This window comes from Lepidochelys olivacea, assembly GCF_965140295.1.
Source record: "Lepidochelys olivacea isolate rLepOli2 genome assembly, chromosome: 2".
NCBI classification, from domain to species: Eukaryota; Metazoa; Chordata; order Testudines; family Cheloniidae; genus Lepidochelys; species Lepidochelys olivacea.
The window spans coordinates 75,243,096-75,268,622 of record NC_140412.1 but is presented as its reverse complement, the minus strand read 5'-3'; the positions used below and the strand labels follow the sequence as shown (position 1 = coordinate 75,268,622).

Below are 25,527 nucleotides of genomic sequence, written 5' to 3'. Positions count from 1 at the left end.
ACTGAGGATTAGATTTTTGTCTTGGGTCACAAATGAAATGAGTTAAGTCTCTGATCCCATTCAGCAGGGGAGGGTGTCATCACTCCAACAAACCTGTCACACAGTTGAGCAGGCTCCTGCATGTCCACTGAGCTGTGAGGGGAAGCATGCATGAGCACTGATTCCCTTGTCTTTAAAACAAATGTGTGGGTGAGAGGGAGTCTCTCAGTAATGATTTAGTTAGTAGGGAAGCTGTTAATTCAAATAACCTTTTCTAAAGCTTAATCTTCCTCAAAGATTGTTTCTTCTCAGGAGCATGTCACCAGTGTAATTTCTTATTTTATCCCTTTTTAATGAATGTGACAGAAGAAATACTGCAGTTAATGTGAGTGAGTCCCAAATTCCACGCAAGCAGTGACCACGAATGATGTCACAGAGTGCAATGTTTTGGCGTGTCCCTTTGCACTGCATTCATGCAGTTGTCACATGAGCAGAACTTCATAGCATTTTCCACAAATATTGAACAAGTTACTAATTACTGACATAGCTTCAGAGATAATTTGACCTTGAGGCAGTCAGTAGTTGGGGTATTTTGTCTGTAGGACTACAATTAAATCCCAGAAGTCCTATTTAGACAGAATCCTGGACCCATTATTTTGAATACATCTACTCAGAGTATTAAGTGACCTGGCATTCTGATCCCACATTTTTGTAGTCAGCAATGAAAGGTTTGGGATTGTAGCCGTTTATACAAAATTTAAACATTTTTAATCTGCACATAAAAACTCCTGTTTAGCAAAAAGAAAAGAAAATAGAAGCTGTAGTGGGAAATTCTTCAGCATAATGAGACTGATAGTAATTAGGTTTTTAGGGCATCATAAATACACTGCTTGATAATTGTAATGTTTGTAATAGCTACTCTATCCAATTTATGTTACATTGTCAAGATAAAAATAATTCCTGTCTTTATTAACGGTATATTAAATTATCTTACACCGGTGGTGGTTGTATTGCCAGGTACAAACTAAAATGAACTGAGTGTTAATTCAGCCAGCTGTGATGCTGCTAACAAGCTCAGTGACATGGTGTATTTAAAAACTGAGCTGTGAGCTAACGTAAAATCATAACACACTGTGTCAGTTTTGGACATCTAAAGTTAACCCTGTCTGATTGGGAGTTGAGGCTGCCTGATAGCATCCCAGCTGTTGATAATGAAATGCCTCATATACCAGTGATGATTGAAAGAAACTGCTTACATGACAGATATGTAGGGGTGTCATTTAATTGTTTTCATAAATCTTCTTTTTGAAAATACAGTTGAAACTGTCATGGACTGCTGCCTAGGCAGGGAGCTATAGTAGATATTGCTATTTATTTCCATAGCACGAGCAAAGTGCCTAGTACTTTTGCAGGTAATGAGATATCCCTGCTACCCAAAGAATAAATTTATAGTTAAAATGGACCACATGCCGACACAGACCAGGCTTGAGATTCGAGGCAATAAAAACTACATTAATTAACAAAGACATACACAGGGCATGTATCTTGTTAAGCTGTTTGGGGCAGGGACTGTCCTATTTGCTGCATATCTGTCCAGAGAATATGTAGTACAATGTGGGCCTGATACCTGATTGGTACCCTTGGATTCCATAATATACAAATAAATAATAATTCAGTCACATTGGCTGGAGTAAGTGCACAGACAAAAATTAATAATGAAAGTAAAATACTCTTTTTCTCAATAAAGAAATAAGAAGGAAGTCTGCTGCTATTCAGCTCTGAGGAGATATTATCCTATTTTCTGTGTACTGCATCTTTAAATGTAAGGACTTCGCTTGTCTGCTGGGAGAATGAAGAGAGGTGGGGAGAGTGTTGAGGGCAATTCAAGATGGAGGATCTTAGAGTTGAGAGACTGTGCTCAGTACCATGGGATTCTGGCTTGGAATCCTCATGCTAAAATAAATCATCCTGACTGGAAGAACATGTTGGCTATTTGTGTATGGAAAATATAGCACCTCTCCACAGGGAATTAATGGAGCTCTTCCAGATTTACAGTGGTGTAAATAAGTGCAGTATTTGCACTCCTAGTGTTAAATTATGCAGCTGTTAAGTCTATCAAGGTTTCCCATTGTGAGTCCCAATTTCCAGGTACTTAGCTGATAAAAATGGTCTGGGCTGAAATATTGCATTTAATTGTAGTTCTAGATTGGAGCCGTTACACTTTAAATTTATAAAATTTTGTTTCTGTTGGAAATTCATTTCCCCGCAAGGGCTTTCCCTGAGGCCAAACAAAAAGAGTAAATGTGGAGGTAAAACTTACTTTGATGCAAAAAATTTTCAGTTAGAATTTGCTGGATGTCCTCTGTTGTTCAGATTTCATTTTCAGCTGTCTCTAGTTCATGCCATCTGGAACACTCAGATTATTTAGCTTTTTTTTAAAACAACAGTACTGATAATGGATGTCAGAACATCCTGTTTGGTTAGGGTCTGATCCTGAGGAGTAAGGAGCATACCTAACTCCTGCTGACTTTAGTGGGGTTTGAAGTGCTTAGTGTCACTCAGGATAAGGAATTAAAAAATCCATAAACTTAATATTTTAAAGCATAGTCCTTTAATAACTCTTCTGCTTGTGAAAGATGCTGTATGAGAAGTGTTATCAAATGATCTCTAACCACAGGCAGGAGACAGTCTGAGCTTTCCCAGAATACCCCACCATAGTGCCTCAAATTGCAATTGACAGAGAACATCTAGAGGTGAGAGAGTAGGTAGATGACTGTGCCTGTTCAGTCCATGCTCTCTGCACATACTCAGTCCATGTGACCTTATGATTAGAAGTTTTATGAGATGGACTTAGGCTATATAACATCAAACGTTAACTTCTGGTCATATCAACATATTCTCTGTCCAGTGATTTATGTGTTTCACATCCCATACCTAGGGCCCTACCAAATTCACAGCCACGAAACACGTCATGGACCGTGAAATCTGGTCCCCTGATGAAAACTGATCTTTTGTGTGCTTTTACCCTACTATACAGATTTCACAGGGGAGATCAGTATTTCTCAAATTGGGGGTCCTGACCCAAAAGGGAGTTGCAGAGCGATCACAAGGTTATTTGAGGGGTGTTGCAGTATTTCCATGCTTACTTCTGGGCTGCCTTCAGAGCTGGGCTGCCGGAGAGCGACGGCTGCTGATTGAGGGCCCAGCTCTGCAGGCAGCAGCGCAGAAATGAGGGTAGCACTACCATACACGCCACCCTTACTTTTGCGCTGGTACTGGCAGCCACTCTGCTTTCAGAGCTGGCCTCCCAGCCAGCAGCTGCCTCTCTCCAGCTGCCCAGCTCTGAAGGCAGCGCCGCCGCCAGAAGCAGCAGCGCAGAAGGAAGGGTAGCAATGCCACAACCACCCCTACAATAACCTTGCAGAACGCCCACCAACACACACACGCGCGCACACACACAAACACACACCCCTCCTTTTTTGGGGGGGGGCCAGGACCCCTACAATTACAACACCATGACATTTCAGATTTAAATCACTGAAATAATGAAATTTATTATTTTAAAAGTCCTATGACCGTGAAATTGACCAAAATGGACCTTGAATTTGATAGGTCCCTAGCCAGACCCGATTACTAATTCATAAAGTTATACCATCATTTTTTATGGTGGTCTTCTAATGGGATGAGTTTTTGCCATTGTAGGTTGCAGTTGGAGATAATAAGCCTTGGTCTTGATATGCAAAAAAGCATATTCAATTATCTTCCGGTAACAGCTATCTAATTGTGTGTGTGTTGCTTTTTCAGTGGGTGGCTTCTTCTGTTCATTGTATTCTGCTCTAAAATGTTGTAACCCAAGACGTTACTGGACAAAGTGTGTGCATATTGCACTGTCTTGTCACTTCTGCTGTCTCCTGTTCATCTGTAAATTCAATTCAGAAATGCCCTCTTGGGTTAAACATCCATGAACTTACTGCTTCCTATACATCAGACCATGTATCCACCTAATTTCTGTACTAGCACTATCTGTACATTACAGTGTACTATAGAAGTGAAAAAGGGACTAGTTTCTGGAACTCCTTCTTTCCAAGCTATTCAAATCTTTTCAAAACCTCTGTTCATTTCAACCTGTGACTCTAAATCATACTTGCCTTGCCTGTCTTCGCCCCAGTGATGCATCTTCACATGCTGCATTTCTGTCCTCTGATTGACTAGTCTGCAAGGATACACATTGTACTTGTTTTCGAAACTTAGAAACTTCATCTTTCTTTTCTGTTACTTTTTCTCTTTATGTTTTTAAGTTTTATGAGTCACTGCACCAAGTTTGATGAAGCAGTGCTTGTTAATAAGGGGGTCAACTTCCCTGCAAAGGGTCTAATATATTTCCAGGGAAAATGAAGAAGATTTTTTCCCCTTTGCCTAATCCTTTCTGTAAGAAATATGCTCTGTGTGTGCATTTGAAGACAGACACAAGAGGTAGAGCTCCAGGTTCCATGAAGGCTGCCTTTACTAGCAGCTTTACAGTAATCTGGTCAATCTGAGCTAGTTGTATGCACTGTGATTATGACTGGTCCCATCTGGCTATGTTGCCTTCCTGATCTTCAAGAAGTTTTTGCTGAACTCTTAGTGGAAACAAGCCAGGAAGGAAAAGAAACAGGCTGTCCTTGCCCTAGCTTTTAAAATATGCACCCTTGTTCCCACTTTAAAAAGCTTACCATGTATCTGAGGGGATTATTTATCTGGTCCTTATGAAGGAGTAAGATTTAGAAACTCTGATGAAAGAATTCCTAGTCTACGTATAAAGAACTGGAGTACTTGTGGCACCTTAGAGACTAACCAATTTATTTGAGCATAAGCTTTCGTGAGCTACAGCTCACTTCATCGGATGCATACTGTGGAAAGTGTAGAAGATCTTTTTATACACACAAAGCATGAAAAAATACCTCCCCCCACCCCACTCTCCTGCTGGTAATAGCTTTCTAAAGTGACCACTCTCCTTACAATGTGCATGATAATCAAGGTGGGCCATTTCCAGCACAAATCCAGGGTTTAACAAGAACGTCTGGGGGGGAGGGGGTAGGAAAAAACAAGGGGAAATAGGTTACCTTGCATAATGACTTAGCCACTCCCAGTCTCTATTCAAGCCTAAGTTAATTGTATCCAATTTGCAAATGAATTCCAATTCAACAGTTTCTCGCTGGAGTCTGGATTTGAAGTTTTTTTGTTGTAATATCGCAATTTTCATGTCTGTAATCCCGTGACCAGAGAGATGGAAGTGTTCTCCTACTGGTTTATGAATGTTGTAATTCCTGATATCTGATTTGTGTCCATTTATTCTTTTACGTAGAGACTGTCCAGTTTGACAGTATGTACATGGCAGAGGGGCATTGCTGGCACATGATGGCATATATCACATTGGTAGAAAATGTGCAGGTGAACGAGCCTCTGATAGTGTGGCTGATGTTATTAGGCCCTGTGATGGTGTCCCCTGAATAGATATGTGGGCACAGTTGGCAACGGGCTTTGTTGCAAGGATAGGTTCCTGGGTTAGTGGTTCTGTTGTGTGGTATGTGGTTGCTGGTGAGTATTTGCTTCAGGTTGGGGGGCTGTCTGTAGGCAAGGACTGGCCTGTCTCCCAAGATTTGTGAGAGCGTTGGGTCATCCTTCAGGATAGGTTGTAGATCCTTAATAATGTGTTGGAGGGGTTTTAGTTGGGGGCTGAAGGTGACGGCTAGTCGCGTTCTGTTATTTTCTTTGTTGGGCCTGTCCTGTAGTAGGTGACTTCTGGGAACTCTTCTGGCTCTATCAATCTGTTTCTTCACTTCCGCAGGTAGGTATTGTAGTTGTAAGAATGCTTGATAGAGATCTTGTAGGCGTTTGTCTCTGTCTGAGGGGTTGGAGCAAATGCGGTTGTATCGCAGAGCTTGGCTGCAGACGATGGATCGTGTGGTGTGGTCAGGGTGAAAGCTGGAGGCATGTAGGTAGGAATAGCGGTCAGTAGGTTTCGGGTATAGGGTGGTGTTTATGTGACCATCGTTTATGAGCACTGTAGTGTCCAGGAAGTGGATCTCTTGTGTGGACTGGACCAGGCTGAGGTTGATGGTGGGATGGAAATTGTTGAAATCATGGTGGAATTCCTCAAGGGCTTCTTTTCCATGGGTCCAGATGATGAAGATGTCATCAATATAGCGCAAGTAGAGTAGGGGCATTAGGGGAAGAGAGCTGAGGAAGTGTTGTTCTAAGTCAGCCATAAAAATGTTGGCATACTGTGGGGCCGTGCGGGTACCCATAGCAGTGCCGCTGATCTGAAGGTATACATTGTCCCCAAATGTAAAATAGTTATGGGTAAAGACAAAGTCACAAAGTTCAGCCACCAGGTTAGCTGTGACATTATCGGGGATAGTGTTCTTGACAGCTTGTAGTCCATCTTTGTGTGGAATGTTGGTGTAGAGGGCTTCTACATCCATAGTGGCCAGGATGGGGTTATCAGGAAGATCACCGATGGATTGTAGTTTCCTCAGGAAGTCAGTGGTGTCTCGAAGGTAGCTGGGAGTGCTGGTAGTGTAGGGCCTGAGGAGGGAGTCTACATAGCCAGACAATCCTGCTGTCAGGGTGCCAATGCCTGAGATGATGGGGCACCCAGGATTTCCAGGTTTATGGATCTTGGGTAGTAGATAGAATATCCCAGGTTGGGGTTCTAGGGGTGTGTCTGTGCGGATTTGATCTTGTGCTTTTTCAGGGAGTTTCTTGAGCAAATGCTGTAGTTTCTTTTGGTAACTCTCAGTGGGATCAGAGGGTAATGGCTTGTAGAAAGTGGTGTTGGAGAGCTGCCTAGGAGCCTCTTGTTCATATTCCGACCTATTCATAATGACAACAGCACCTCCTTTGTCAGCCTTTTTGATTATGATGACAGAGTTGTTTCTGAGGCTGTGGATGGCATTGTGTTCCGCACGGCTGAGGTTATGGGGCAAGTGATGCTGCTTTTCCACAATTTCAGCCCATGCACGTCGGCGGAAGCACTCTATGTAGAAGTCCAGTCTGCTGTTTCGACCTTCAGGAGGAGTCCACCTAGAATCCTTCTTTTTGTAGTGTTGGTAGGGAGGTCTCTGTGGATTAGTATGTTGTTCAGAGGTACGTTGGAAATATTCCTTGAGTCGGAGACGTCGAAAATAGGATTCTAGGTCACCACGGAACTGTATCATGTTCGTGGGGGTGGAGGGGCAGAAGGAGAGGCCCCGAGATAGGACAGCTGCTTCTGCTGGGCTGAGAGTATAGTTGGATAGGTTAACAATATTGCTGGGTGGGTTGAGGGAACCATTGCTGTGGCCCCTTGTAGCATATAGTAGTTTAGAAAGTTTAGTGTCCTTTTTCTTTTGTAGAGAAGCAAAGTGTGTGTTGTAAATGGCTTGTCTAGTTTTAGTAAAGTCCAGCCACGAGGAAGTTTGTGTGGAAGGTTGTTTTTTTTATGAGAGTATCCATTTTTGAGAGCTCATTCTTAATCTTTCCCTGTTTGCTGTAGAGGATGTTGATCAGGTGATTCCGCAGTTTCTTTGAGAGCGTGTGGCACAAGCTGTCAGCATAGTCTGTGTGGTATGTAGATTGTAATGGATTTTTTACTTTCAGTCCTTTTGGTACAATGTCCATCTGTTTGCATTTGGAAAGGAAGATGATGTCTGTCTGTATCTGTACAAGTTTTTTCATGCAGTTGATAGATTTCCACTCCATACGGCTAAATGCAGTGCCTTGCATAATGACAGGTTTCAGTCACCTACTACAGGACAGGCCTAACAAAGAAAATAACAGAACGCCACTAGCCGTCACCTTCAGCCCCCAACTAAAACCCCTCCAACACATTATTAAGGATCTACAACCTATCCTGAAGGATGACCCAACGCTCTCACAAATCTTGGGAGACAGGCCAGTCCTTGCCTACAGACAGCCCCCCAACCTGAAGCAAATACTCACCAGCAACCACATACCACACAACAGAACCACTAACCCAGGAACCTATCCTTGCAACAAAGCCCATTGCCAACTGTGCCCACATATCTATTCAGGGGACACCATCACAGGGCCTAATAACATCAGCCACACTATCAGAGGCTTGTTCACCTGCACATCCACCAATGTGATATATGCCATCATGTGCCAGCAATGCCCCTCTGCCATGTATATTGGTCAAACTGGACAGTCTCTACATAAAAGAATAAATGGACACAAATCAGATATCAAGAATTGTAACATTCATAAACCAGTCAGAGAACACTTCAATCTCTCTGGTCACGCGATTACAGACATGAAAGTTGCGATATTACAACAAAAAAACTTCAAATCCAGACTCCAGCGAGAAACTGTTGAATTGGAATTCATTTGCAAATTGGATACAATAACTTAGGCTTGAATAGAGACTGGGAGTGGCTAAGTCATTATGCAAGGTAACCTATTTCCCCTTGTTTTTTCCTACCCCCCCCCCCCTCGGAGTTCTTGTTAAACCCTGGATTTGTGCTGGAAATGGCCCACCTTGATTATCATACACATTGTAAGGAGAGTGATCACTTTAGATAAGCTATTACCAGCAGGAGAGTGGGGTGGGGGGGAGGTATTTTTTCATGCTTTGTGTGTATAAAAAGATCTTCTACACTTTCCACAGTATGCATCCGATGAAGTGAGCTGTAGCTCACGAAAGCTTATGCTCAAATAAATTGGTTAGTCTCTAAGGTGCCACAAGTACTCCTTTTCTTTTTGCGAATACAGACTAACACGGCTGTTACTCTGAAACTAGTCTACGTATGTAAAGTATATGGTGGTGATGTGTATATAAATGCTATTGTATGAAAAATGAAGCTTATTGTCACATGGGATGCATGGATCACTTAAATGTCAGAGTAAGATTCTGGGATCCTAACAAAAGATTTGTTTTAATGAGTTGTAGTTTCAGTTGTATTTAAAGTATTGATCAGGCCCTTGGGGAAAATGTTAGTGAAGATTATACACAAAGATCTGCTGGTCTCTGACAAAGGAAAAAATGGCAACTACAGATCTTACTCTATTGTCAGAGTACTTTACCAAAAAGACTTACTGTTTTGTTTGTGTAAGAGCAGTAGGGCACTGTTAGTGTGTATTGGTTCATGTTAGCCTCATGAACCAAATTTTATTGCTCAAGAAAAGAGCTGGATTGATGACATCTGTAGATACTAAGTGCTCTTTCAAAAAAATAAGTAATTTTAGGCATACGAACAGTGTAAATTTCATCTTTACCAACTCTGTATACCGTACCCGAACTCTGTTATCAAGGGGTGATGTGGTCCATGTATGTAACTTGTAACTTCAGGATGGAAGATGCTATATTTTGGCCAGACTGGAGTTTTAACTTTCTGTTGGCAAGGTACCTTTCAGATATATCAATAATTTTATTTGTAACAAATATGAAAAAGTATGGTGGAATTTTAGCCAAAATGGTGCCCACTAAAAGCAGATGAAATGTGTAATTGTTCATACTCTCAGGGCTGTCACTAGAGAATATAAAGTGATGAGAAAAGACAACTCTTTGTACAGTAGCCAGTGTAGTCTGTGACTAAATCACAAGAACCTAACAAGCTTGACTGAATCACCGATCGTTGCAATTCCTCCCAATCAGCTTTTGAGTTTCTTGACCGAGAAGCCTGAGGACATCTTGCGGTGGGTGGGGGGTTTGAGTGTATGTGATGGGAGGGGGAGTCTTGCTACATCAAAGCTAATTTGTGGATTGAGTTCCTTAGGCTTTTACTCTTTACTCTGTTCCTTAAAGGAAAATGGGCAATCTAACAAGCCTAACTTTTCCTCCTCAAGCCTTAAGTATAATTAAGGTTGGCAGAGAGGTCTAGGGAGTTCATTTCTGTGCTTTTTAATTCTGCTCAGTCATTTTTGTTTAAAAACTGGTAACCTTATGCCACATTGAGACCATAAAGTGGGTGGTCTCTTCTGAAGAATAATTGGAGTGGGACATCCTGTGCTTTGGGAGTGGATGCTGCTAATTACAGTACGTGAAGCTTGGACATCATCTTCCACGAATGATAAACTCAGAGCCCAGTTGGGACTTTAGTAATCACTCAAACCCTAAAGAAGAGAGGGGAGAAGGGAACGGAGGAGGGAAGGGCATCATATCAGTTGTCAGCCTTAGGGTGCGTAGAAAGATGGCATTAGCACTGCATTTTCCTGTGTCTATACTTAAGCATTTGTGCATGCTTGATGCTTGTGAAAATAGAGTACCTATCGGTGCTTGGTGTGGGTGGTGTTTTCTGTGGGCAAAAGTGTTGCTGTACATTTGGGTACGTTATCGGCTTTGCTTTTCACATGAAGTACCAAAAACCTCCTAAGCTGATCAGAAACGTTATCTTTTGGCCACTGCCGCAATCAAGTGCTCACTGATGGATTTAATTCAGTTTGCATCTGCTGAATTTCAGTGTGATTGTACAAGTAATAGTGTTAGTTTCTTCTCCATTTTAAAGCATAGAAGCAGATAGACTTACAAATAAAATCACCACAAATTAAATCAACTTGCCTTTCTCCAGTAAATTTTTAAAATCAATAAATATTAACTGTTAAGCTAAATGATTTAGTTGTTGCCAGTGTCATCTTTAAAACTGTAAAGTAGTAGTAATTAAAGAAATTATGTTATTTATTCACCTTTCTTTGCGTATCAGTGAGGTATTTTGTCCTTTTAAACTGAAAGAAGCATTCTTGTTATGGTATTTACTTTCCTTTTCAATATTTTGCATCTTTCTACTTAAAACCGGGAAGTAACAGCACTAATGGTCATATACAAATTAAATACCTTTTTTCTGTATCTGGAAGGGGTAAAAATTCAAATTATTGGGAGTATAATACTTACACTGGGCATAAATACTTAAATCTGATCTTTAAAAGAGTGTTCTCAAATCAATTTTATTCTTGTGCTTTTAGGTGCTGCTAAATCCAGTCCAGTTTCTAAACCAGGGTCCACACCTTCTCGTCCATCGTCAGCAAAAAAAGCCACACCAAGCAGCTCAGCATCCAAATCAGATAAAGATTTGGAAACACAAGTCATACAACTCAGTGAACAGGTAACTTTGCTTCAACCGCAGAATTAGTTATCAGTAGGGCCCTTCCAAATTCATGGTCCGTTTTGGTCAATTTCATGGACACAGGTTTTAAAAAATCGTGAATTTCAGTTATTTAAATCTGAAATGTCAAGGTGCTGTAACTGTAGGGGTCCTGAACCATAAAGGAGTTGTGGAGGGTGGGGGTCCGCAGGGTTATTGTGTGGGGGGGTGGCGGTACTACTACCCTTACTTCTGTGCTGCTGTTGGCAGTGACTCTGCCTTCAGAGCTGGGCAGCTGGAGAGTGGCGGCTGCTGTCTATGGATCCCAGCTCTGAAGGCAGAGCTGTCGTCAGCAGCAGCACAGAAATAAGGATGGCAATACCATACCATGCCACCCTTACTTCTGTGCTGCTGCCTGCAGAGCTGGGCCCTCAGTCAGCAGCCGCCACTCTCTGGGCACCCAGCTCTGAAGGCAGCAGCGCAGAAGTAAGGGTGGCATGGTATGGTATTGCCATCCTTACTTCTGCGCTGCTGCTGGCAGGGCGCCGCCTTTAGAGCTGGGAGCCCGGCTAGCAGCCGCTGCTCTCCAGCCACCGAGTTCTGAAGGCAGCGCAAGCGCAAGTGTGGGAATACCGTGATCCCCTTAAAATAGCCTTGTGACTTACCCTGCAACTCCCCACTTTGAGAAATGCTGGTCTCCCCTGTGAAATCTGTATAGTATAGGGTAAAAGCACATAAAAGACCAGATTTCATGGGGAGAAACCCAGTTTCACAGTTCGTGACGTGTTTTTTGTGGCCGTGAATTTGTTAGGACCCTCATTATCAGAAGCACTAGGAAAGATATGAAAAGTCATGAAAACGAAGATGACTGTTAACTGATAGTAAAAGTACTGAGACAGAGCAAAACATTGAACAACTGAAAAATTAACTTTCGATTCCAGTCTGGATTATATTCACTTCACAGTGGTGAAGGATCTAACAAATGGAATAGTTCAGCTATGAACACAAAAGTGATGTCATTAAAAAAATGCTGCTCTAGCAGTTGGCTACAGGATGGCCAATGTTGTACCCATATTTTAAAAAGATGCTAAGGATGTTTTTGGGTGAATCATAATGCAGTGTGAGAGCTGCCTTAAAGCTAGTTGTACTTGAATATGCATAGTACAGTTTTACTTGAATACAGATAGCTGCATGGGTTATAAGAAAAATTCTAGTCCCTCTAACATGAGAATTTAGAGTGAAAGAAGAATTGTATGTCTGTTATATATATATTTAGAGTTTAAAAGGTATCTTGATAATTATTTTTCCATGTTATGAAGAATCCAGTAACATTTTGTGAGTTAAGTCTGTTCTCATGGATTAAAACTTGTGATAGGAGGAATAATGAAACATAACTTATTTTCACCATGGAAAGAGGTTTAATAGTAGAGTCCTAGGGATCTGTAGTTGGATTTGGAGTTTGGTGGTGGTCAATATACTTCGCTATCTGGAAGGAAGTGGTAACATGTTATTGTAGAGTTAAATATACAGCAGCTAAGATATTTGTAATTTGACTTTTGTTTACACAAAGTTATTCTTTCAAAAAGTATTTGAGGGCTCTGTTCTAGTTTATGTGAAACCTGTTATTTTAATACAGTCAGAATAAACCGCAAATGAGTGCAACAGGTATAGTGGTGAAACAGAGCTGGAAAAGTGTATCTTGGAACTAGATTCTCATGTGCAGGTGTCAATTAAGAGAAGTACTTTGAAACTTGAGCAGTTTCAGCTTTTCTCACATGCGGCCATCATGGGCTTTTCTTCCGGCCACAGCCTCCTGGGCGGTGATTGAGTGGGGGGAAGCACAGTGGCTCATCCCCCGAGGCCATCAGCAGGGGTTCAGCCCTGCCCCCCTCTGGAGTCACAAGTGCCAGAGGATCAGCCAGCCAGTATGAGTTCGCCACCTTCCTGGGAACTGTGGGGCTTGGGCTTCCTGCTTCAGCTGTGGGGTAGCAGGCAGCAGGCTCCAGCTGTGGGTACTCTGGCCCCAGCTGTGTGGTGGTGGGTGTTGGCCCTGGGCTCACAACCCCTCCATCATCCCTGGCCCTCACTGCCTCCCTACCCACCTCTCCATCCAGTGCTTAATTTGTCCCCTAGCTTGCCGGGGCTGAGTAAATCTGCTATGGAAAGTAATATTTGTATGTCTGTTAATATCCCTTTTCACTGCCTTCCAGCTAGCTAGCAAGTCTGCTTCTGTGAAAAGTGATGATATATATAACATACAAATATCACTTTTCACAGCAGCAGACTTACTAGCTAGAAAGTCTAATAAAAAAAGCAACCAAAAAAGCAAAATCAAAACCACCACCACATCAAAAGAGAAGAACATGAAAAACATGAATTTGTGTTTCTATTCTGTGTAGGTCCAGTAAAGAATAGAGACAGTTGTATTTATTGTTGCGTTTACAACAACAAAAACCCTACATAAATAAATTATAATGATTTGGACATGTATATATGCATATTTATTTGTTTTTCCTAAAGTTAAATAAGTATTTTAGGAAAAATTGTCAGAGTGGCCACCAGCAAGAGTTGATGGCCGCTCTCTGAGGTCACCAAAAAATTTGTTGTGAGAACCCCATTAGGGAGCACCTGGATCAACCACCTGAAAGCTGGTGTTTCAGAACTACCACTATATTTTATGCCAGCATAAGAGAATTCTGAAACCCAGCACCAGACCAGTTAAACAAGTGAAGAAAGGTAGAAGCAGCCACACACAGTATTCGCACTCAAAGATTTTTTTTAACATATAGTAGGTCACCTGATCATTATTCTGCCTAGGCAGGATTGACAAAAAACTAAAAAAATTATCATAAGAGACACAGCTAAATATTTTTAAGGAGTAGATAAATTTTAGGATAAACAATACTTACAAAAATGTACATTAATTCAGCCAAAGTAGAAATGCAGCCATTATGAATATTGTGAAATTGCCATGGCAAGTGGCACAGCTTGGCACTTATAGCAGTCTCAACAGGGGGCCAGGTTTTAGTCATAGCTCCTGAGCCACTCTGTTATTGGAGCTTGCTATTTATATGTATTACCACAGCACTGAAACATTCTGTAAAAATGGTCCCTCTGGGGTGAGGGTTGAGGTGCCTTGATGGATAGTATGGGGAAATCTACACTCTTTTGCCCATGCTGCTCTGTGAACAAGGATTTCCTAATTCCGACAGTCTGGCACCTTTAACAACTACAAAATGCACTTTTAAGTTTAAAGACTTGTAAAAAAGTATATATATTAAGGTTATGCCTGTTATGTACTGTCCTGCACTGTAGGCAAAACTCACTCATAGTCTGCTCACAGATCGCATGTGCCGTGCTCCTGTTATTGGAACATGTATGTTTTATTTACAGGTACATTCATTAAAACTTGCACTCGAAGGCGTGGAGAAGGAAAGGGATTTCTACTTTGGAAAATTAAGGGAGATTGAACTTCTCTGCCAAGAACATGGGCAAGAAAATAATGACCTTGTCCAAAGGCTAATGGAAGTCCTTTATGCTTCAGAAGAACACGTAAGTGCAAGATATTCTTTATTCTCGTATGTTTCCTTAATGAAAACAGGCTTCATATCACTGGCACCATATTGGGTCAAGTTCTCTAGGTAGATCAGCACAGATTGTTGTAACCTAGTCTTTTTAACAAATGTCAGTTTAAAAAACACTTTGCATCTAGAGACAATTGTTTTTTGTTATCGGTGAATGCACTGAAGGGACTGATAGCTTTTTAGTGCAGTTGTATAAATTTTATGTGCTCTAATTTTGTTGAAATGTTAATCTGAAACAGAAGGGGACATCAAAAGTATTTTGAAGTATTTTCAGATTTTCTTGTTCCTGTCTCTGCTTTGTTTCTGCTGCTGCAATTATACAGAAATTTTTTTGTAATCCTGTTCCTTGACATGTTCTTGAAAGTCAAATTGCATAAATATGCTGAAATTCAGAGGGTCCTAAATATCTCAGAATATTAAATTGAAGACCAGATAGACATGTTCACAGATTTGCACACTGTACACACTATGATTACTTCTGGTACAAGGAACATATTTGCTTTTTTATTTAGCATTTTTATCCTGTTGCTATAGGCAGAATCTTCACTGCACAAAACCCAATAATCTTTTGTCCTTTTCAGTCTACCAATATTTCAGAATTATTTTATCTGGAAGAATAAGCAAGAATCTCACTTGTATTATAGACATAGCATGGTAAACATTTAATAGAACAGGAAGAATGAAGAGGGCTGATAAAGGATACTGACTAAATTCCTTAGATATGTTCAGGGGTAATGACTCCATGAGAATTTAGTTGGAACTACTCCCATTCATGTTGGCTAAATCCCTGTGTGTACTACTCTGAAGATTGACACCACACACACGCCCTGCCCCTCAGTCTCCAGTGAACCGTAGCTTTGGTTCCATAATGTGTTGGCATCAACATAGTCTCACTGGTACTGTGGTTTTGTTGACACTTCCTTATTTAGTATCTATTCTCAGATGATAACTTCAGTAGTAGTTGGTTTAGTTGTCTTGAGATAAGATTATTGGGTCATTAAAAGCAAGGCTAGAATAATTTACCTTGTGTAGTTTTTAAAACACTATCAAGAACTTGAAAATTGTAATTATGATTTTGATGGCCCCACACAGCTAAAACTGACTGGAAGTGGGAGGGATTCATGGAGGTTTCCTTAGGGAACAGACCAGTATTTCAATACTGATAGGACCAAACATTTTAAAAAAACTTGACCAGACATATGAGCAAAGTCATAAGAACTGCACATATATAGTGGTCAAAGGAAATGTCTGGATGCAAGAACAGTGATTTATTTGTAAAGGGAAGCCGGAGAAATCCCTTCTCCCCATATCCTATCACATCTGTTTGTTCGTTGGCTTGAATTGTTAAGCGACTTACCAGCTAAAGAATGCTTATTGATTCCCTTTTCTTTAGCTTTCGTTATTAGCAAAACACATCACAAAATTCAGCTTACCTCAGATCATAGTTCTGAGCCCTTTGTCTGGTTCCCTTCCATCCTCCCCACTAGGAATGTCATAAACTAATAGCTGCCCAAAAACACTTAGCATATACAGTGCAGCCCTGTTCTCCCGCATCTGGATACAGATAACTTTCACTGAATTATTGCATATTCTGCAATGGGAAAACTGAGCCCCTTGTCTTTCTTCCTTAGATCTTCGGTGCTCAATGTTGGTTTACTGAGGCAAGACATCAGCGCACTAGCACTTAGAGCCAAAGATCTAGGTGCTCTGATGCTAACAGTGGAGAGGGTAGCTGCGTATCTTGCCGACTCTTTCTTTTGCAATGTCTTCTCTTTTCCTTGGCTTGGCTTTCTTTTGCGTTCTATTTTCTGCCTGTGCAGTGAATCTGTTCCTCATCTCCAAGTTAAGTGTTCTCTCTATCACTGAGCATTTTGTAGGCTAATCCCTTGGTAACAGCAGTTAGGATTTCCTGAGCCCCAAATGAAAGAGCCCCAACTCCCAAAGCTACAAGCAGCTCCAACAGTTCTGGTTTCTTGCTAATGAGTTCTTGCTAAATCCAGCTTTGGTTTAACCTCTGGTCTAATGGACTGCTAATGAAAGAGCTGGAGTGTAGGGGCTGTCAGTGAAGCAAAAGGGTTAACTTAGTGTTCAGGGTGCATTTTAGATATCAAGGGTCATGAGGCTCTCCTCAGCAAAAAGTTATAGTTAGAACAAACTGTACAAATCATTCCTGGCAAAGGCCTCATGCTTGAAATATCATTGTTGACTTAAATTTGTTTTCAGTTCATATTTCCAATAACCTTTTGGTAGCACTCTCATGCCCTGGTTCATTTAAGCTGTAATTTTACAGGCATATATTGTATTCTTTCTATAGAGCATGCCCTATTCAGACATGCCAACTGTTCTTATTCAGTTTTTAATCCCTATTTTTAATAGCTCTTTTTAAAAAATAAACTTAATATTTGTGAAAAGTTCTGGATTGACAGCACTAGAGACCGGAGCTCTCCTCTCAGCTCAGCTACCCCTCAGGCAAGGCTGTCCTTAGGATTTATGGGGCCCTACGCAGTATTATTAAACTGGTGTCCCTATGCTGGCGCAACTGGTGTCCCTGTGCTGGTGCATTTGGCTCTGTGAATACTGGTGCCCTTTTATTGGCTCTGTGAATACGGCCCCTGCCTTCTGCCTAGTAAGGATACTGCAGCGCGCACTGTGTGATGGGAGCTGACCCGCGCTTACCTGCTGTCCCAGTCATAGCCGCAGACTCCGCGGGTCGGTACTCCGGGGCTGGAGCACCCACAGGGAAAATTTTTGCATCATGTGCCCCTCTTCCCCCTTCCTGCCACACCTGCCGCGCACCAGCCACCCAGCGCTTACCAACTCTCCCCCCTCCCTCCCAGTGCTTCCAGAGTGCCGCAAACAGCTGATTCGTGGCGTTTAAGCTCTGGGAGGGAGGGGGAGAAGCAGGGGTGGGGCACACTCAGGGGAGGAGGCGGGGTGAGGGTGGAGCAGGGGCGGGAAGGGGCACAGGCTTGGGGGAAGGGGTGGAGTGGGGGTGGGGCATGGAGTGGAGGCAGGGGGGTCAAGCATCCCCTGGCAAGATGAGAAGTTGGCGCCTATGGTCCCAGTGGTGCACCAAATTTTTGGGTGCCCTACACAGTCGCATATGCTGTGTATGCCTAAGGAAGGCCATGCCCCTAAGTAAATTCCTTATAGAATTTAATAAAGTTTTATATGCCTGTGATAGAATTTGATATAAGTTGTTTCAGAACACCTATAAAGGATGTTGTCTGTTACATTCAGTAGATTTTTACAGTAATTTCTGTGTAACATTATTACATTTTTGTAGAATCCTATTGGTTTCATCTCTGTTAAATTAATACATAATTAAGGCTGTGATGTGGTCGTGGGTATTTTTAGTAAAAGTCATGAACTGGTCACGTGCAATAAACAAAACTTCACAGCCCCGTGACCTGACCTTGACCTGTACTATAAATATCCCTGACTAAATCTTAGCTGGGGGGACCCCCCGGGGGAGCCGCTGCTCTGGAGGGGGGAGGGGATGGTGGCGGGCTGCTTCTCTAGGCGGGGCAGAGGGGGCCCAGAGCCTGCAGCACTGGGGAGGAGGCTATAGAGGCCATAGAGCAGCGACTGCTCTGGCCACTCCCAGGGCCACATCACCGCTGCTGCTTCCGCCACCCCCAGGACTGGTGCTCAGTCAGTCCCCTGGGCCAGCCGCACCAGGGATGGGCAGTCCCTGGGGTAGCTCCAGCAGCGGCTGATGCAGCTGGCTGAGGGACTGTCCGAATGGCTGCCTGCGGAGCGGCTCCAGTAGCAGCCAGCGTGGCTGTCCCAGGGCCACCTGAGCAGCAGTCCCAGGGGCTGGGGTCAGCCACACTGGCCAGTGCAGAACACACGGAGGTTGCGGAAAGTCACAGAATCTGTGACTTCCGTGACCTCCTTGACAGACACAGCGCCCTATAAATAATCCATAAGGCACAACCTGGTCCATGGCTTTATCAGCTTCTCTACGTTGCCTCTGTACTGAACTGGAGACAACAATTTTAGGGTACCAATAAAGCAGGTTCCATTCAGTCAGTAGACTTTCTCTGCTGAGATTGACAATGCAGGCACCAACTTGGATGGGTTGTTTTTTCTTTTTTGTTTGTTAAATCTTTGTTTATAAGAATTTTTGCTCAGTAACAAAGATATGAAGGGAATACAAACATCACCCAGAGAAAAATAAAATTAATATTAGCAAGTAAAAATCATTTATTTGTGTCTGTAAGAACAAAGCTGGATATAAAGAGAGGTGAAGAGGAAGAGTGCTGGGGAGAGGAAAGACTTTAAAGACATCAGCAAAGTCGCAGGAGCATTTGAGAGACAGATACTGGGTCATTAGTTTTTTAGTAAATGGATTGCTTATGACATGGATGTGCTGAGAACTGAACTGGGACTTCAGTTAGCAAGTAAAACATTTGATAGTCTGTTTAGCCTAACAGCTGTCAGTCACTTTTGAACTGGGATAATTCAGTCTTGTAATCCAGAGGTGAAAGGCTTCATATCCAGTTACGAATCCTTGAGTCATGCAATTCTGGCTTGTAGTGAAAAATTTGCTTCTTCTATTCTCTCTCCTAAACAGTCTAGTCTTTTGCAGTTCAATGGAAGCTAAAGGCTTGCCATTATTTAATTGCTTTAGTGCGTATCTCTATCCCTGTCAGTCACTCAGCTCAAGGTTCTCAAGCAGTTTGTCTTAATTTAGTCATTTTTAGCACCCTACTGCTCCAGTCCCTCAGAAAGAAACTCCAGTTGAAAGAGACACTTCCTGAAGTAGATGGGCTTCATAATACCTGACTGTGTCGGCAGTCACACCTGTGCGGTTAGATGACTCACCGTATAAGTCAGATAGATTGAAGAGTCAGGTTATTCACAGCTGGAAGCTAGCATCTCTATTAGGGGAGGCCTGAGGTGACACAATCCTACAATATATGGTAGAAGTAAATGCTCTATTACTTTACTTTTTAGGGATGCTGTTCAAATAGACTATATGGTCCCAAAGTGATTGTGCATAGTGAAAGTCTGACTTTCCTATTTCATTTGTATAGGTACAGACTGTATAAACTGAGAAATTTATGCCCACATTTCAGAACAACTTCTTCAGGAGTGGCCAGGGCACAGGGAGAATTTGCCATTTCCAGCCCAAGGAAACCATTCCTCAGGCAGACAGAAGACCACCAGTCTTGTTCAGAGTCAGAGTAGGTTCCCAAGCCACTTCTTGGCTCAGGATTAGTGGCTTTCCCTAGCACATGTACAAGATCAGGATGTACAAGTTTTTAATATCATGCATGTATTTTCTAACTGGTGCCTCAGAAAAATCTGCATATCAGGGGGAATTGATTTAAATCAAATTTATTCAAATCACTGATTGTAATCATGTTTTAAATCAGCAGCCATGAAACATGATTTAAATAATTGATTTTAATCACGTTTTACATTCATACTTTATAGTTATTTTCCTGAAGAAAGGTTGATTCTCGTTGCTTGGTAATCATTAACACATCTTGATTTGCAACTAAATATAGTCCTTACATTAAATCTGGTGTTTATTTGTGTTAATCAGGACGATATCTGTACACTTCTATTTAAGTAATTATCTACGTTAATTTTTTGCTTGTGATTTGTGTTAAGCTCTATTTCAGTGGTGCCCAAACTTTTCCTGTCAGACCCCCCCTTATCAGTAACAGAATCTGTCCACGCTCCCTCTCCGTTACAGCACGAGCTTTGGCTGAAGGCAGAGTGGGCGGGGGCCAGAACTGGAGCTGGGCTAGAGGCAGAGCTGGCCTGGGGGCAGAGTGGAGCTGGGCTGGGGCAGAGCAGAGGGCGGAGAGGAGCTGCGGTTGGGGTTGGAGCTGGGCTGGGACAGAGCAAAAGGCGGAGTGGGGCTGAGCTGGGGGCAGAGCAGGGCTGGGTGGCACTCCCGCTCTGTCTCCCATGAGGGCTGCTTTAAATATGCTGGATACGTAAAACAAAAATGTTTATCAAAACGTTTTGCATTTAAAACAGATTTATAACCTGTATTGTCTGTAGTTAGTAAATTGAACTAATTGTTTCTGGTCATTGTGTCCTTCAAGATTTTAGATCTTATAGATCTCATCCTCTCTTACCTAACTTTTATTCATCGATTGACAGAGAAAAACAAGCTTTCCTGCTTTTTCAACTCCCATCTGCGTTTGAACTTGAAATAAACTAGTCTTTGAACTGAACTAGTTGAATAAACTAAAGTGAAGAAAATATTTTATCTGTACCTGAGGAAGAGGCTACTATTGTCAAAAGCTAGTTTAGCACTTCAACAAACTCAGGTGACATCTACCAGTACAGTGGTTTTGACTGTCTCCAAAGTTTGACAGCAAACATGTAATGATTAATATTTTAATGTTTAAATTAAATAATTTTAAGATTGTAATAAGTTTTGGCTCAACATAGATTGTCAATTTCAAATATAATTTCTTAAAAAACAACCCTGTATTTAGCTTAAATAAAGTCCAATTTCAATAATGAAGAAAGCTGATTTTTAAAAAAAAAAAAAATTGATTTTAATTTACTGTGGCATCTCATCAGACAGGTAAACACCCAGGGAGTCACTTTAATGCCCAAGATTAGGAGTATCAGTGCTGATATTTTGACTTTTGTGTATCATTCTGTTTTTATTTTGTTTAACTTCCCATCTGAAAAGGACCATTCCAAAACCAGCTCAGCATTGACACCAAATGTAAAAACCTTATTCTGCCTCCCCTATCCTCTAGAAACATATAGTTACCTGCTAAAATGGAAAAACTTTATTGCATAACCTGCTTTGAATTAAACTGAGAAGCCTCAAATTCTCTTCATCAGACTCTTCCCCTCCCACCCCCCTTTTATTCCCCCCCCCCCCACCAGCCTCTACATTTGAAAAGTAGCAATATCCGTTTTGGAGAGTTATTTACACCAATCATGTCTAATAAAAATTGTCTGGCAATAGCAGGTCCTGCAGAAGTATTGGATTGTTGATGGTACAACTTGAATGGCGGCTAAGCAAAGTTGTCCCCCCGCCTCTCAGTCGTAGTCAGCTAGCTATCACTAATGTAGGGCAGGGATGAACTATGTAGGGTCTTTTCAGTAAAATCATTCTCCAGAATGATGAAATCTGCTGAAACAAAGCATAGCTTTTAATGGTGCCAGAGTCAATGGGAACATGGAAAGTGCGCTTTAAGATTTGGTTTTTGAGTTCCAGTATCACTAAACTGCACAATATTTTACTAAAATTAGTATCTTGAAATAATAAATCTCCGATCTAAAAGAATCAGTGTTTATTTGCTTTGTAGTAAGGTGCATTCTATGAAGCATCTCTAGAGAATGTTGTACATAACTAATCCGTTTTTTTAAATAATGGGATTTAATGGTGGTCCTCAGACAACAAAGGCCAGACATAATGTCACTAACAGTAGCCAGTGAGGTCAATGAATGCTGAACCCAGAGTTGTTCAAAGAAATAAATATGTTTTAAATAAAACGTAAATTAAATACATATTTAATTATTCTTAAGGTATATTTTGTGGATTAAATAAAACTCCCAAAAAAGTTTAGGTATCCTTTTAAACTTTGATTTAGGTTATCAGAATCGTGAATAAAACAACTAAGGAAAGTAAAAATATCTGTTTCCTAAAGTGCATCCAACTTTTGAACACGAGACTGTATTTCACTCATTTGTAAAGCATTCTGGACCTTGTGCATTTTATAATGTAATTTAGCAGATCATGCTTCTGTGATCATGCTTAGCACTTAGCTTTGCAGGGCTGGGGAAGGGCAGGAAAATCTGCTCCCTAGTGCACCTCTGCAGGAGACAGCAATACTATATTGTAGGGGAAAGGAGGAAGAAAAACTAGAGCTGCCATCTTTGTTAGCCAGCCCCAGAGGGGGGCTTGTCAAGACTGCATTGTGGCCCTGCCCCCAAAGAATCCTCAGAGCTGCACGGGGGGAAGTTCTGACTTCATCTCTTCCGAAGGTAAAACATTGTTCTGGCCAGTGCTGCTCCCAGTGCCCAGAGAGTACTGCACCTGTGGGTATGGTGCTTCCTGTCTCTCCTCAGTTTGGATATTATTACTGCCAACCCTAAATGTTCAAAAGTGAAGAGTCAGACCCAGAAAATCATGAGTGTTTTAAATGTTGGGTTCTTTTTAAACGCGCCTTCTGACTTTCGAGCCTTTCGAGCTTCTAGCCATGAAGGCTACACGTTCTTCCCCCCCCCCCCTTCAGTCTATGCCTAGATACTCGTGTAATGGCATAACTGAGGCTTTATTAAAACCAGCAAATACTGGGGTATTTGCAGTAAAATCATGAGTTGGCAACACTGCTCAGACTCTTAGGAGCCATCGTTGAATTTTAAGAGACTTGACCAGGGTAGGTGAATGACAAATCAGGGAGTATGTATCAGGAGCTCTCATTTAGCCACATCCCTTATCAAACTCTAGCTTGCAGATAAACTACCTATTCTTTAATGTCCATTCAGAGGAACAATATGTCACGTAATGCTGTGAAAACCAACAGCATTGTGGGGGGAATAATCCTAGCTCCCATCAAGCACAAACTGGTTAAAATAAAATCCATATATTAACTAGTAAATGGGTTAATCCGTTATAATTAGTGCTCTCAATTAATCATAGTTAATGCATGCAATTAACACAAAACAAATTAACTAGATTTTAAAAAGACGCAATCACAATTTTAATAGCACTGTTAAACCATAATAGAAAACCAATCTTGGATGTTTTTCTTCATTTTCAAATATATTGATTTTTAGTTACAACACAGAATACAAAGTGTACAGTGATCACTTTTTATTATTTTTATTACAAATATTTTGAGTGTAAAAAAAGATAAACAAAATCAATTGTATTTTTCAATTCACCTCATACAAGTCCACTCAGTCCTACTTCTTGTTCAGCCAATCGCTAAGACAAACAAGTTTGTTTACATTTATGGATGATAATGCTGCCCGCTTCTTATTTACGATGTCACCTGAAAGTGAAAACAAGTGTTCGCATAGCACTGTTGTAGTCGGCATTGTAAGGTATTCATGTGCCAGATATGCTAAATATTCATGTGCTCCTTCATGCTTTGTCTTGTAGGTGCTAAAGTTTTACATTGTTTTGTTTTTGAGTGCACGTATGTAAAAAAAAATAATAATAATTTCTACATTTGTAAGTTTCATTTTCATGATAAAGAGATTGCACTACAGTACTTTTATGAGATGAATTGAAAAACATGGTTTCTTTTCTTTTTTACGGTGCAAACATTTGTAATAAAAACAATATAAAGTGAGCACTGTACACTTTGTATTCTGTGTTGTAATTGAAATCAATATGTTTTAAAATGTAGAAAAAAATCCAAAAATATTTATAATAAATTTAAATTGGTATTCTGTTTAACAGTGTGATTAAAACTGCAATTAATCACAACTATTTTTTTAATCTTGTGATTAACTCCAATTATTTTTAATCGTTTTGACAGCCCTAATTAGAATGTAATTCCATGGTAAATCTGTGCTTTCCCCAGCTATTAGCTGCAACCCATGCTGCCTACTAGCTACAAGTCAAATGATACTTGAGAAACACAAAACAGTTTTCTACCTTGCAGAAATATATTAAAGTGGATTTGTCTGAATTGTAACCTACGACCGATTGTGCAGTTTTAACTTGTTTACCACAATCACGTACTACAGGCCACTGCAGCAGACCATATTAAACAGGGTCTTATCCCAGTTTTCAGTCTTTAAGTAACAAAAGAAAAGCTATACCAAAGTGCTATGAAACTTATTTTTCCATAAACCTGTTACGAGTCCTGCTAACTAGTATGCAACATTTATTCCACTGAACTAGTCTCTTTTGTACTGGAAATGAAATTCTTCAAATATTAACCCCTTAGTCCCAAAGGTTCATCCTGTTGTATTAAACAGACATACTTGCAAAATAGTTTGGATATTGAGAATAAAGGGGATGTGGGAGTGTCCAACACAGATGTCTTGCCTTGGTAGCCTTGAAATTATGGCTACCTGTTGTCCTCATACTTGAATGAAAATTAGGAGCCAAAACATAGACTAGGTTTAGTGCTATGGTAATATATCAAATCAGGAGTGTGTTCTGTTGAAGTCTTTTATTCTTTTTATTTTTAAACATGCAGGAGAGCCACACAGATGAGCATGAAGGCGAGGAGCAGGTTCATGAACAGCCCCAGCAGCAGGAAGAATACTGACCTGTCCAACATCTTTGACAGTTTTCATTCTGTATGGGAACTTTCTTCTGGAGAAAGGAATATGTGTGGCCTCAAACTCAAAACCAGTCACTCCCAGTCTGCCATTAACATTTATGTACCGTAGTGAGTGCAAGCAAACCACTGCATTCTGTACCCATATTTTGCCAAGATGCATTTGCAGAAGTCTTCTTTCAGTGTGTCTACCTGAGAGGTTGTAGGGCTACATCACCTACTGTACATCACTGCAACTTCACCACTTGGCTGCTTGAGATTTGTTCCACTTTTTAAAAAATATATATATTTATTTTTTCTTTTTGTCTTAAGTATGATACATTTGTAATTTGTTCTAAAATGTTTATATTGGCATCTCTTGTGGCAAGAAGTACTGTACCACTAGATGTGTTTGTCACTTGGTGGTGCTTTGGTATTTTCAAGTACATCTGCCTCGGGGCATAAATTTGGTCAAACAGTTGGAACAAAGGGATACTTTAGAAGTGATACTCAAGCTATAATGATGAGGTATGTGTTGTGGAGGGAAAAGGCTTATGTGACTCATATCGTTCCTATCCTGTATTCACAAAAGAGACGGCAAAGCAACAGTTTCCCTAATAAAGATTTAAACTCCCCTGAGTGTTTTACACCAAAGCATGTTAGAAAGCTGCACGATATGTTTTTATTTCTGGA

General features: G+C 41.1%; 1 protein-coding gene across 4 annotated transcripts in view; it reads left to right on the top strand.

Annotated features, from left to right (window-relative positions):
- MAPRE2 (microtubule associated protein RP/EB family member 2) overlaps positions 1-25,500 on the top strand; it is a 159,889-nt gene extending 134,389 nt beyond the window's left edge. For all 4 annotated transcript variants that reach the window (XM_084618779.1, XM_084618777.1, XM_084618780.1 and 1 more), the window contains 3 exons: positions 10,918-11,057; positions 14,430-14,588; positions 24,772-25,500. In XM_084618779.1, the coding sequence (XP_084474905.1) occupies positions 10,918-11,057; positions 14,430-14,588; positions 24,772-24,843 (371 nt within the window). In that variant the 3' untranslated portion in view covers positions 24,844-25,500. The remainder of the gene's footprint in view (positions 1-10,917; positions 11,058-14,429; positions 14,589-24,771) is intronic.
- The last annotated feature ends 27 nt before the right edge of the window (positions 25,501-25,527 follow it).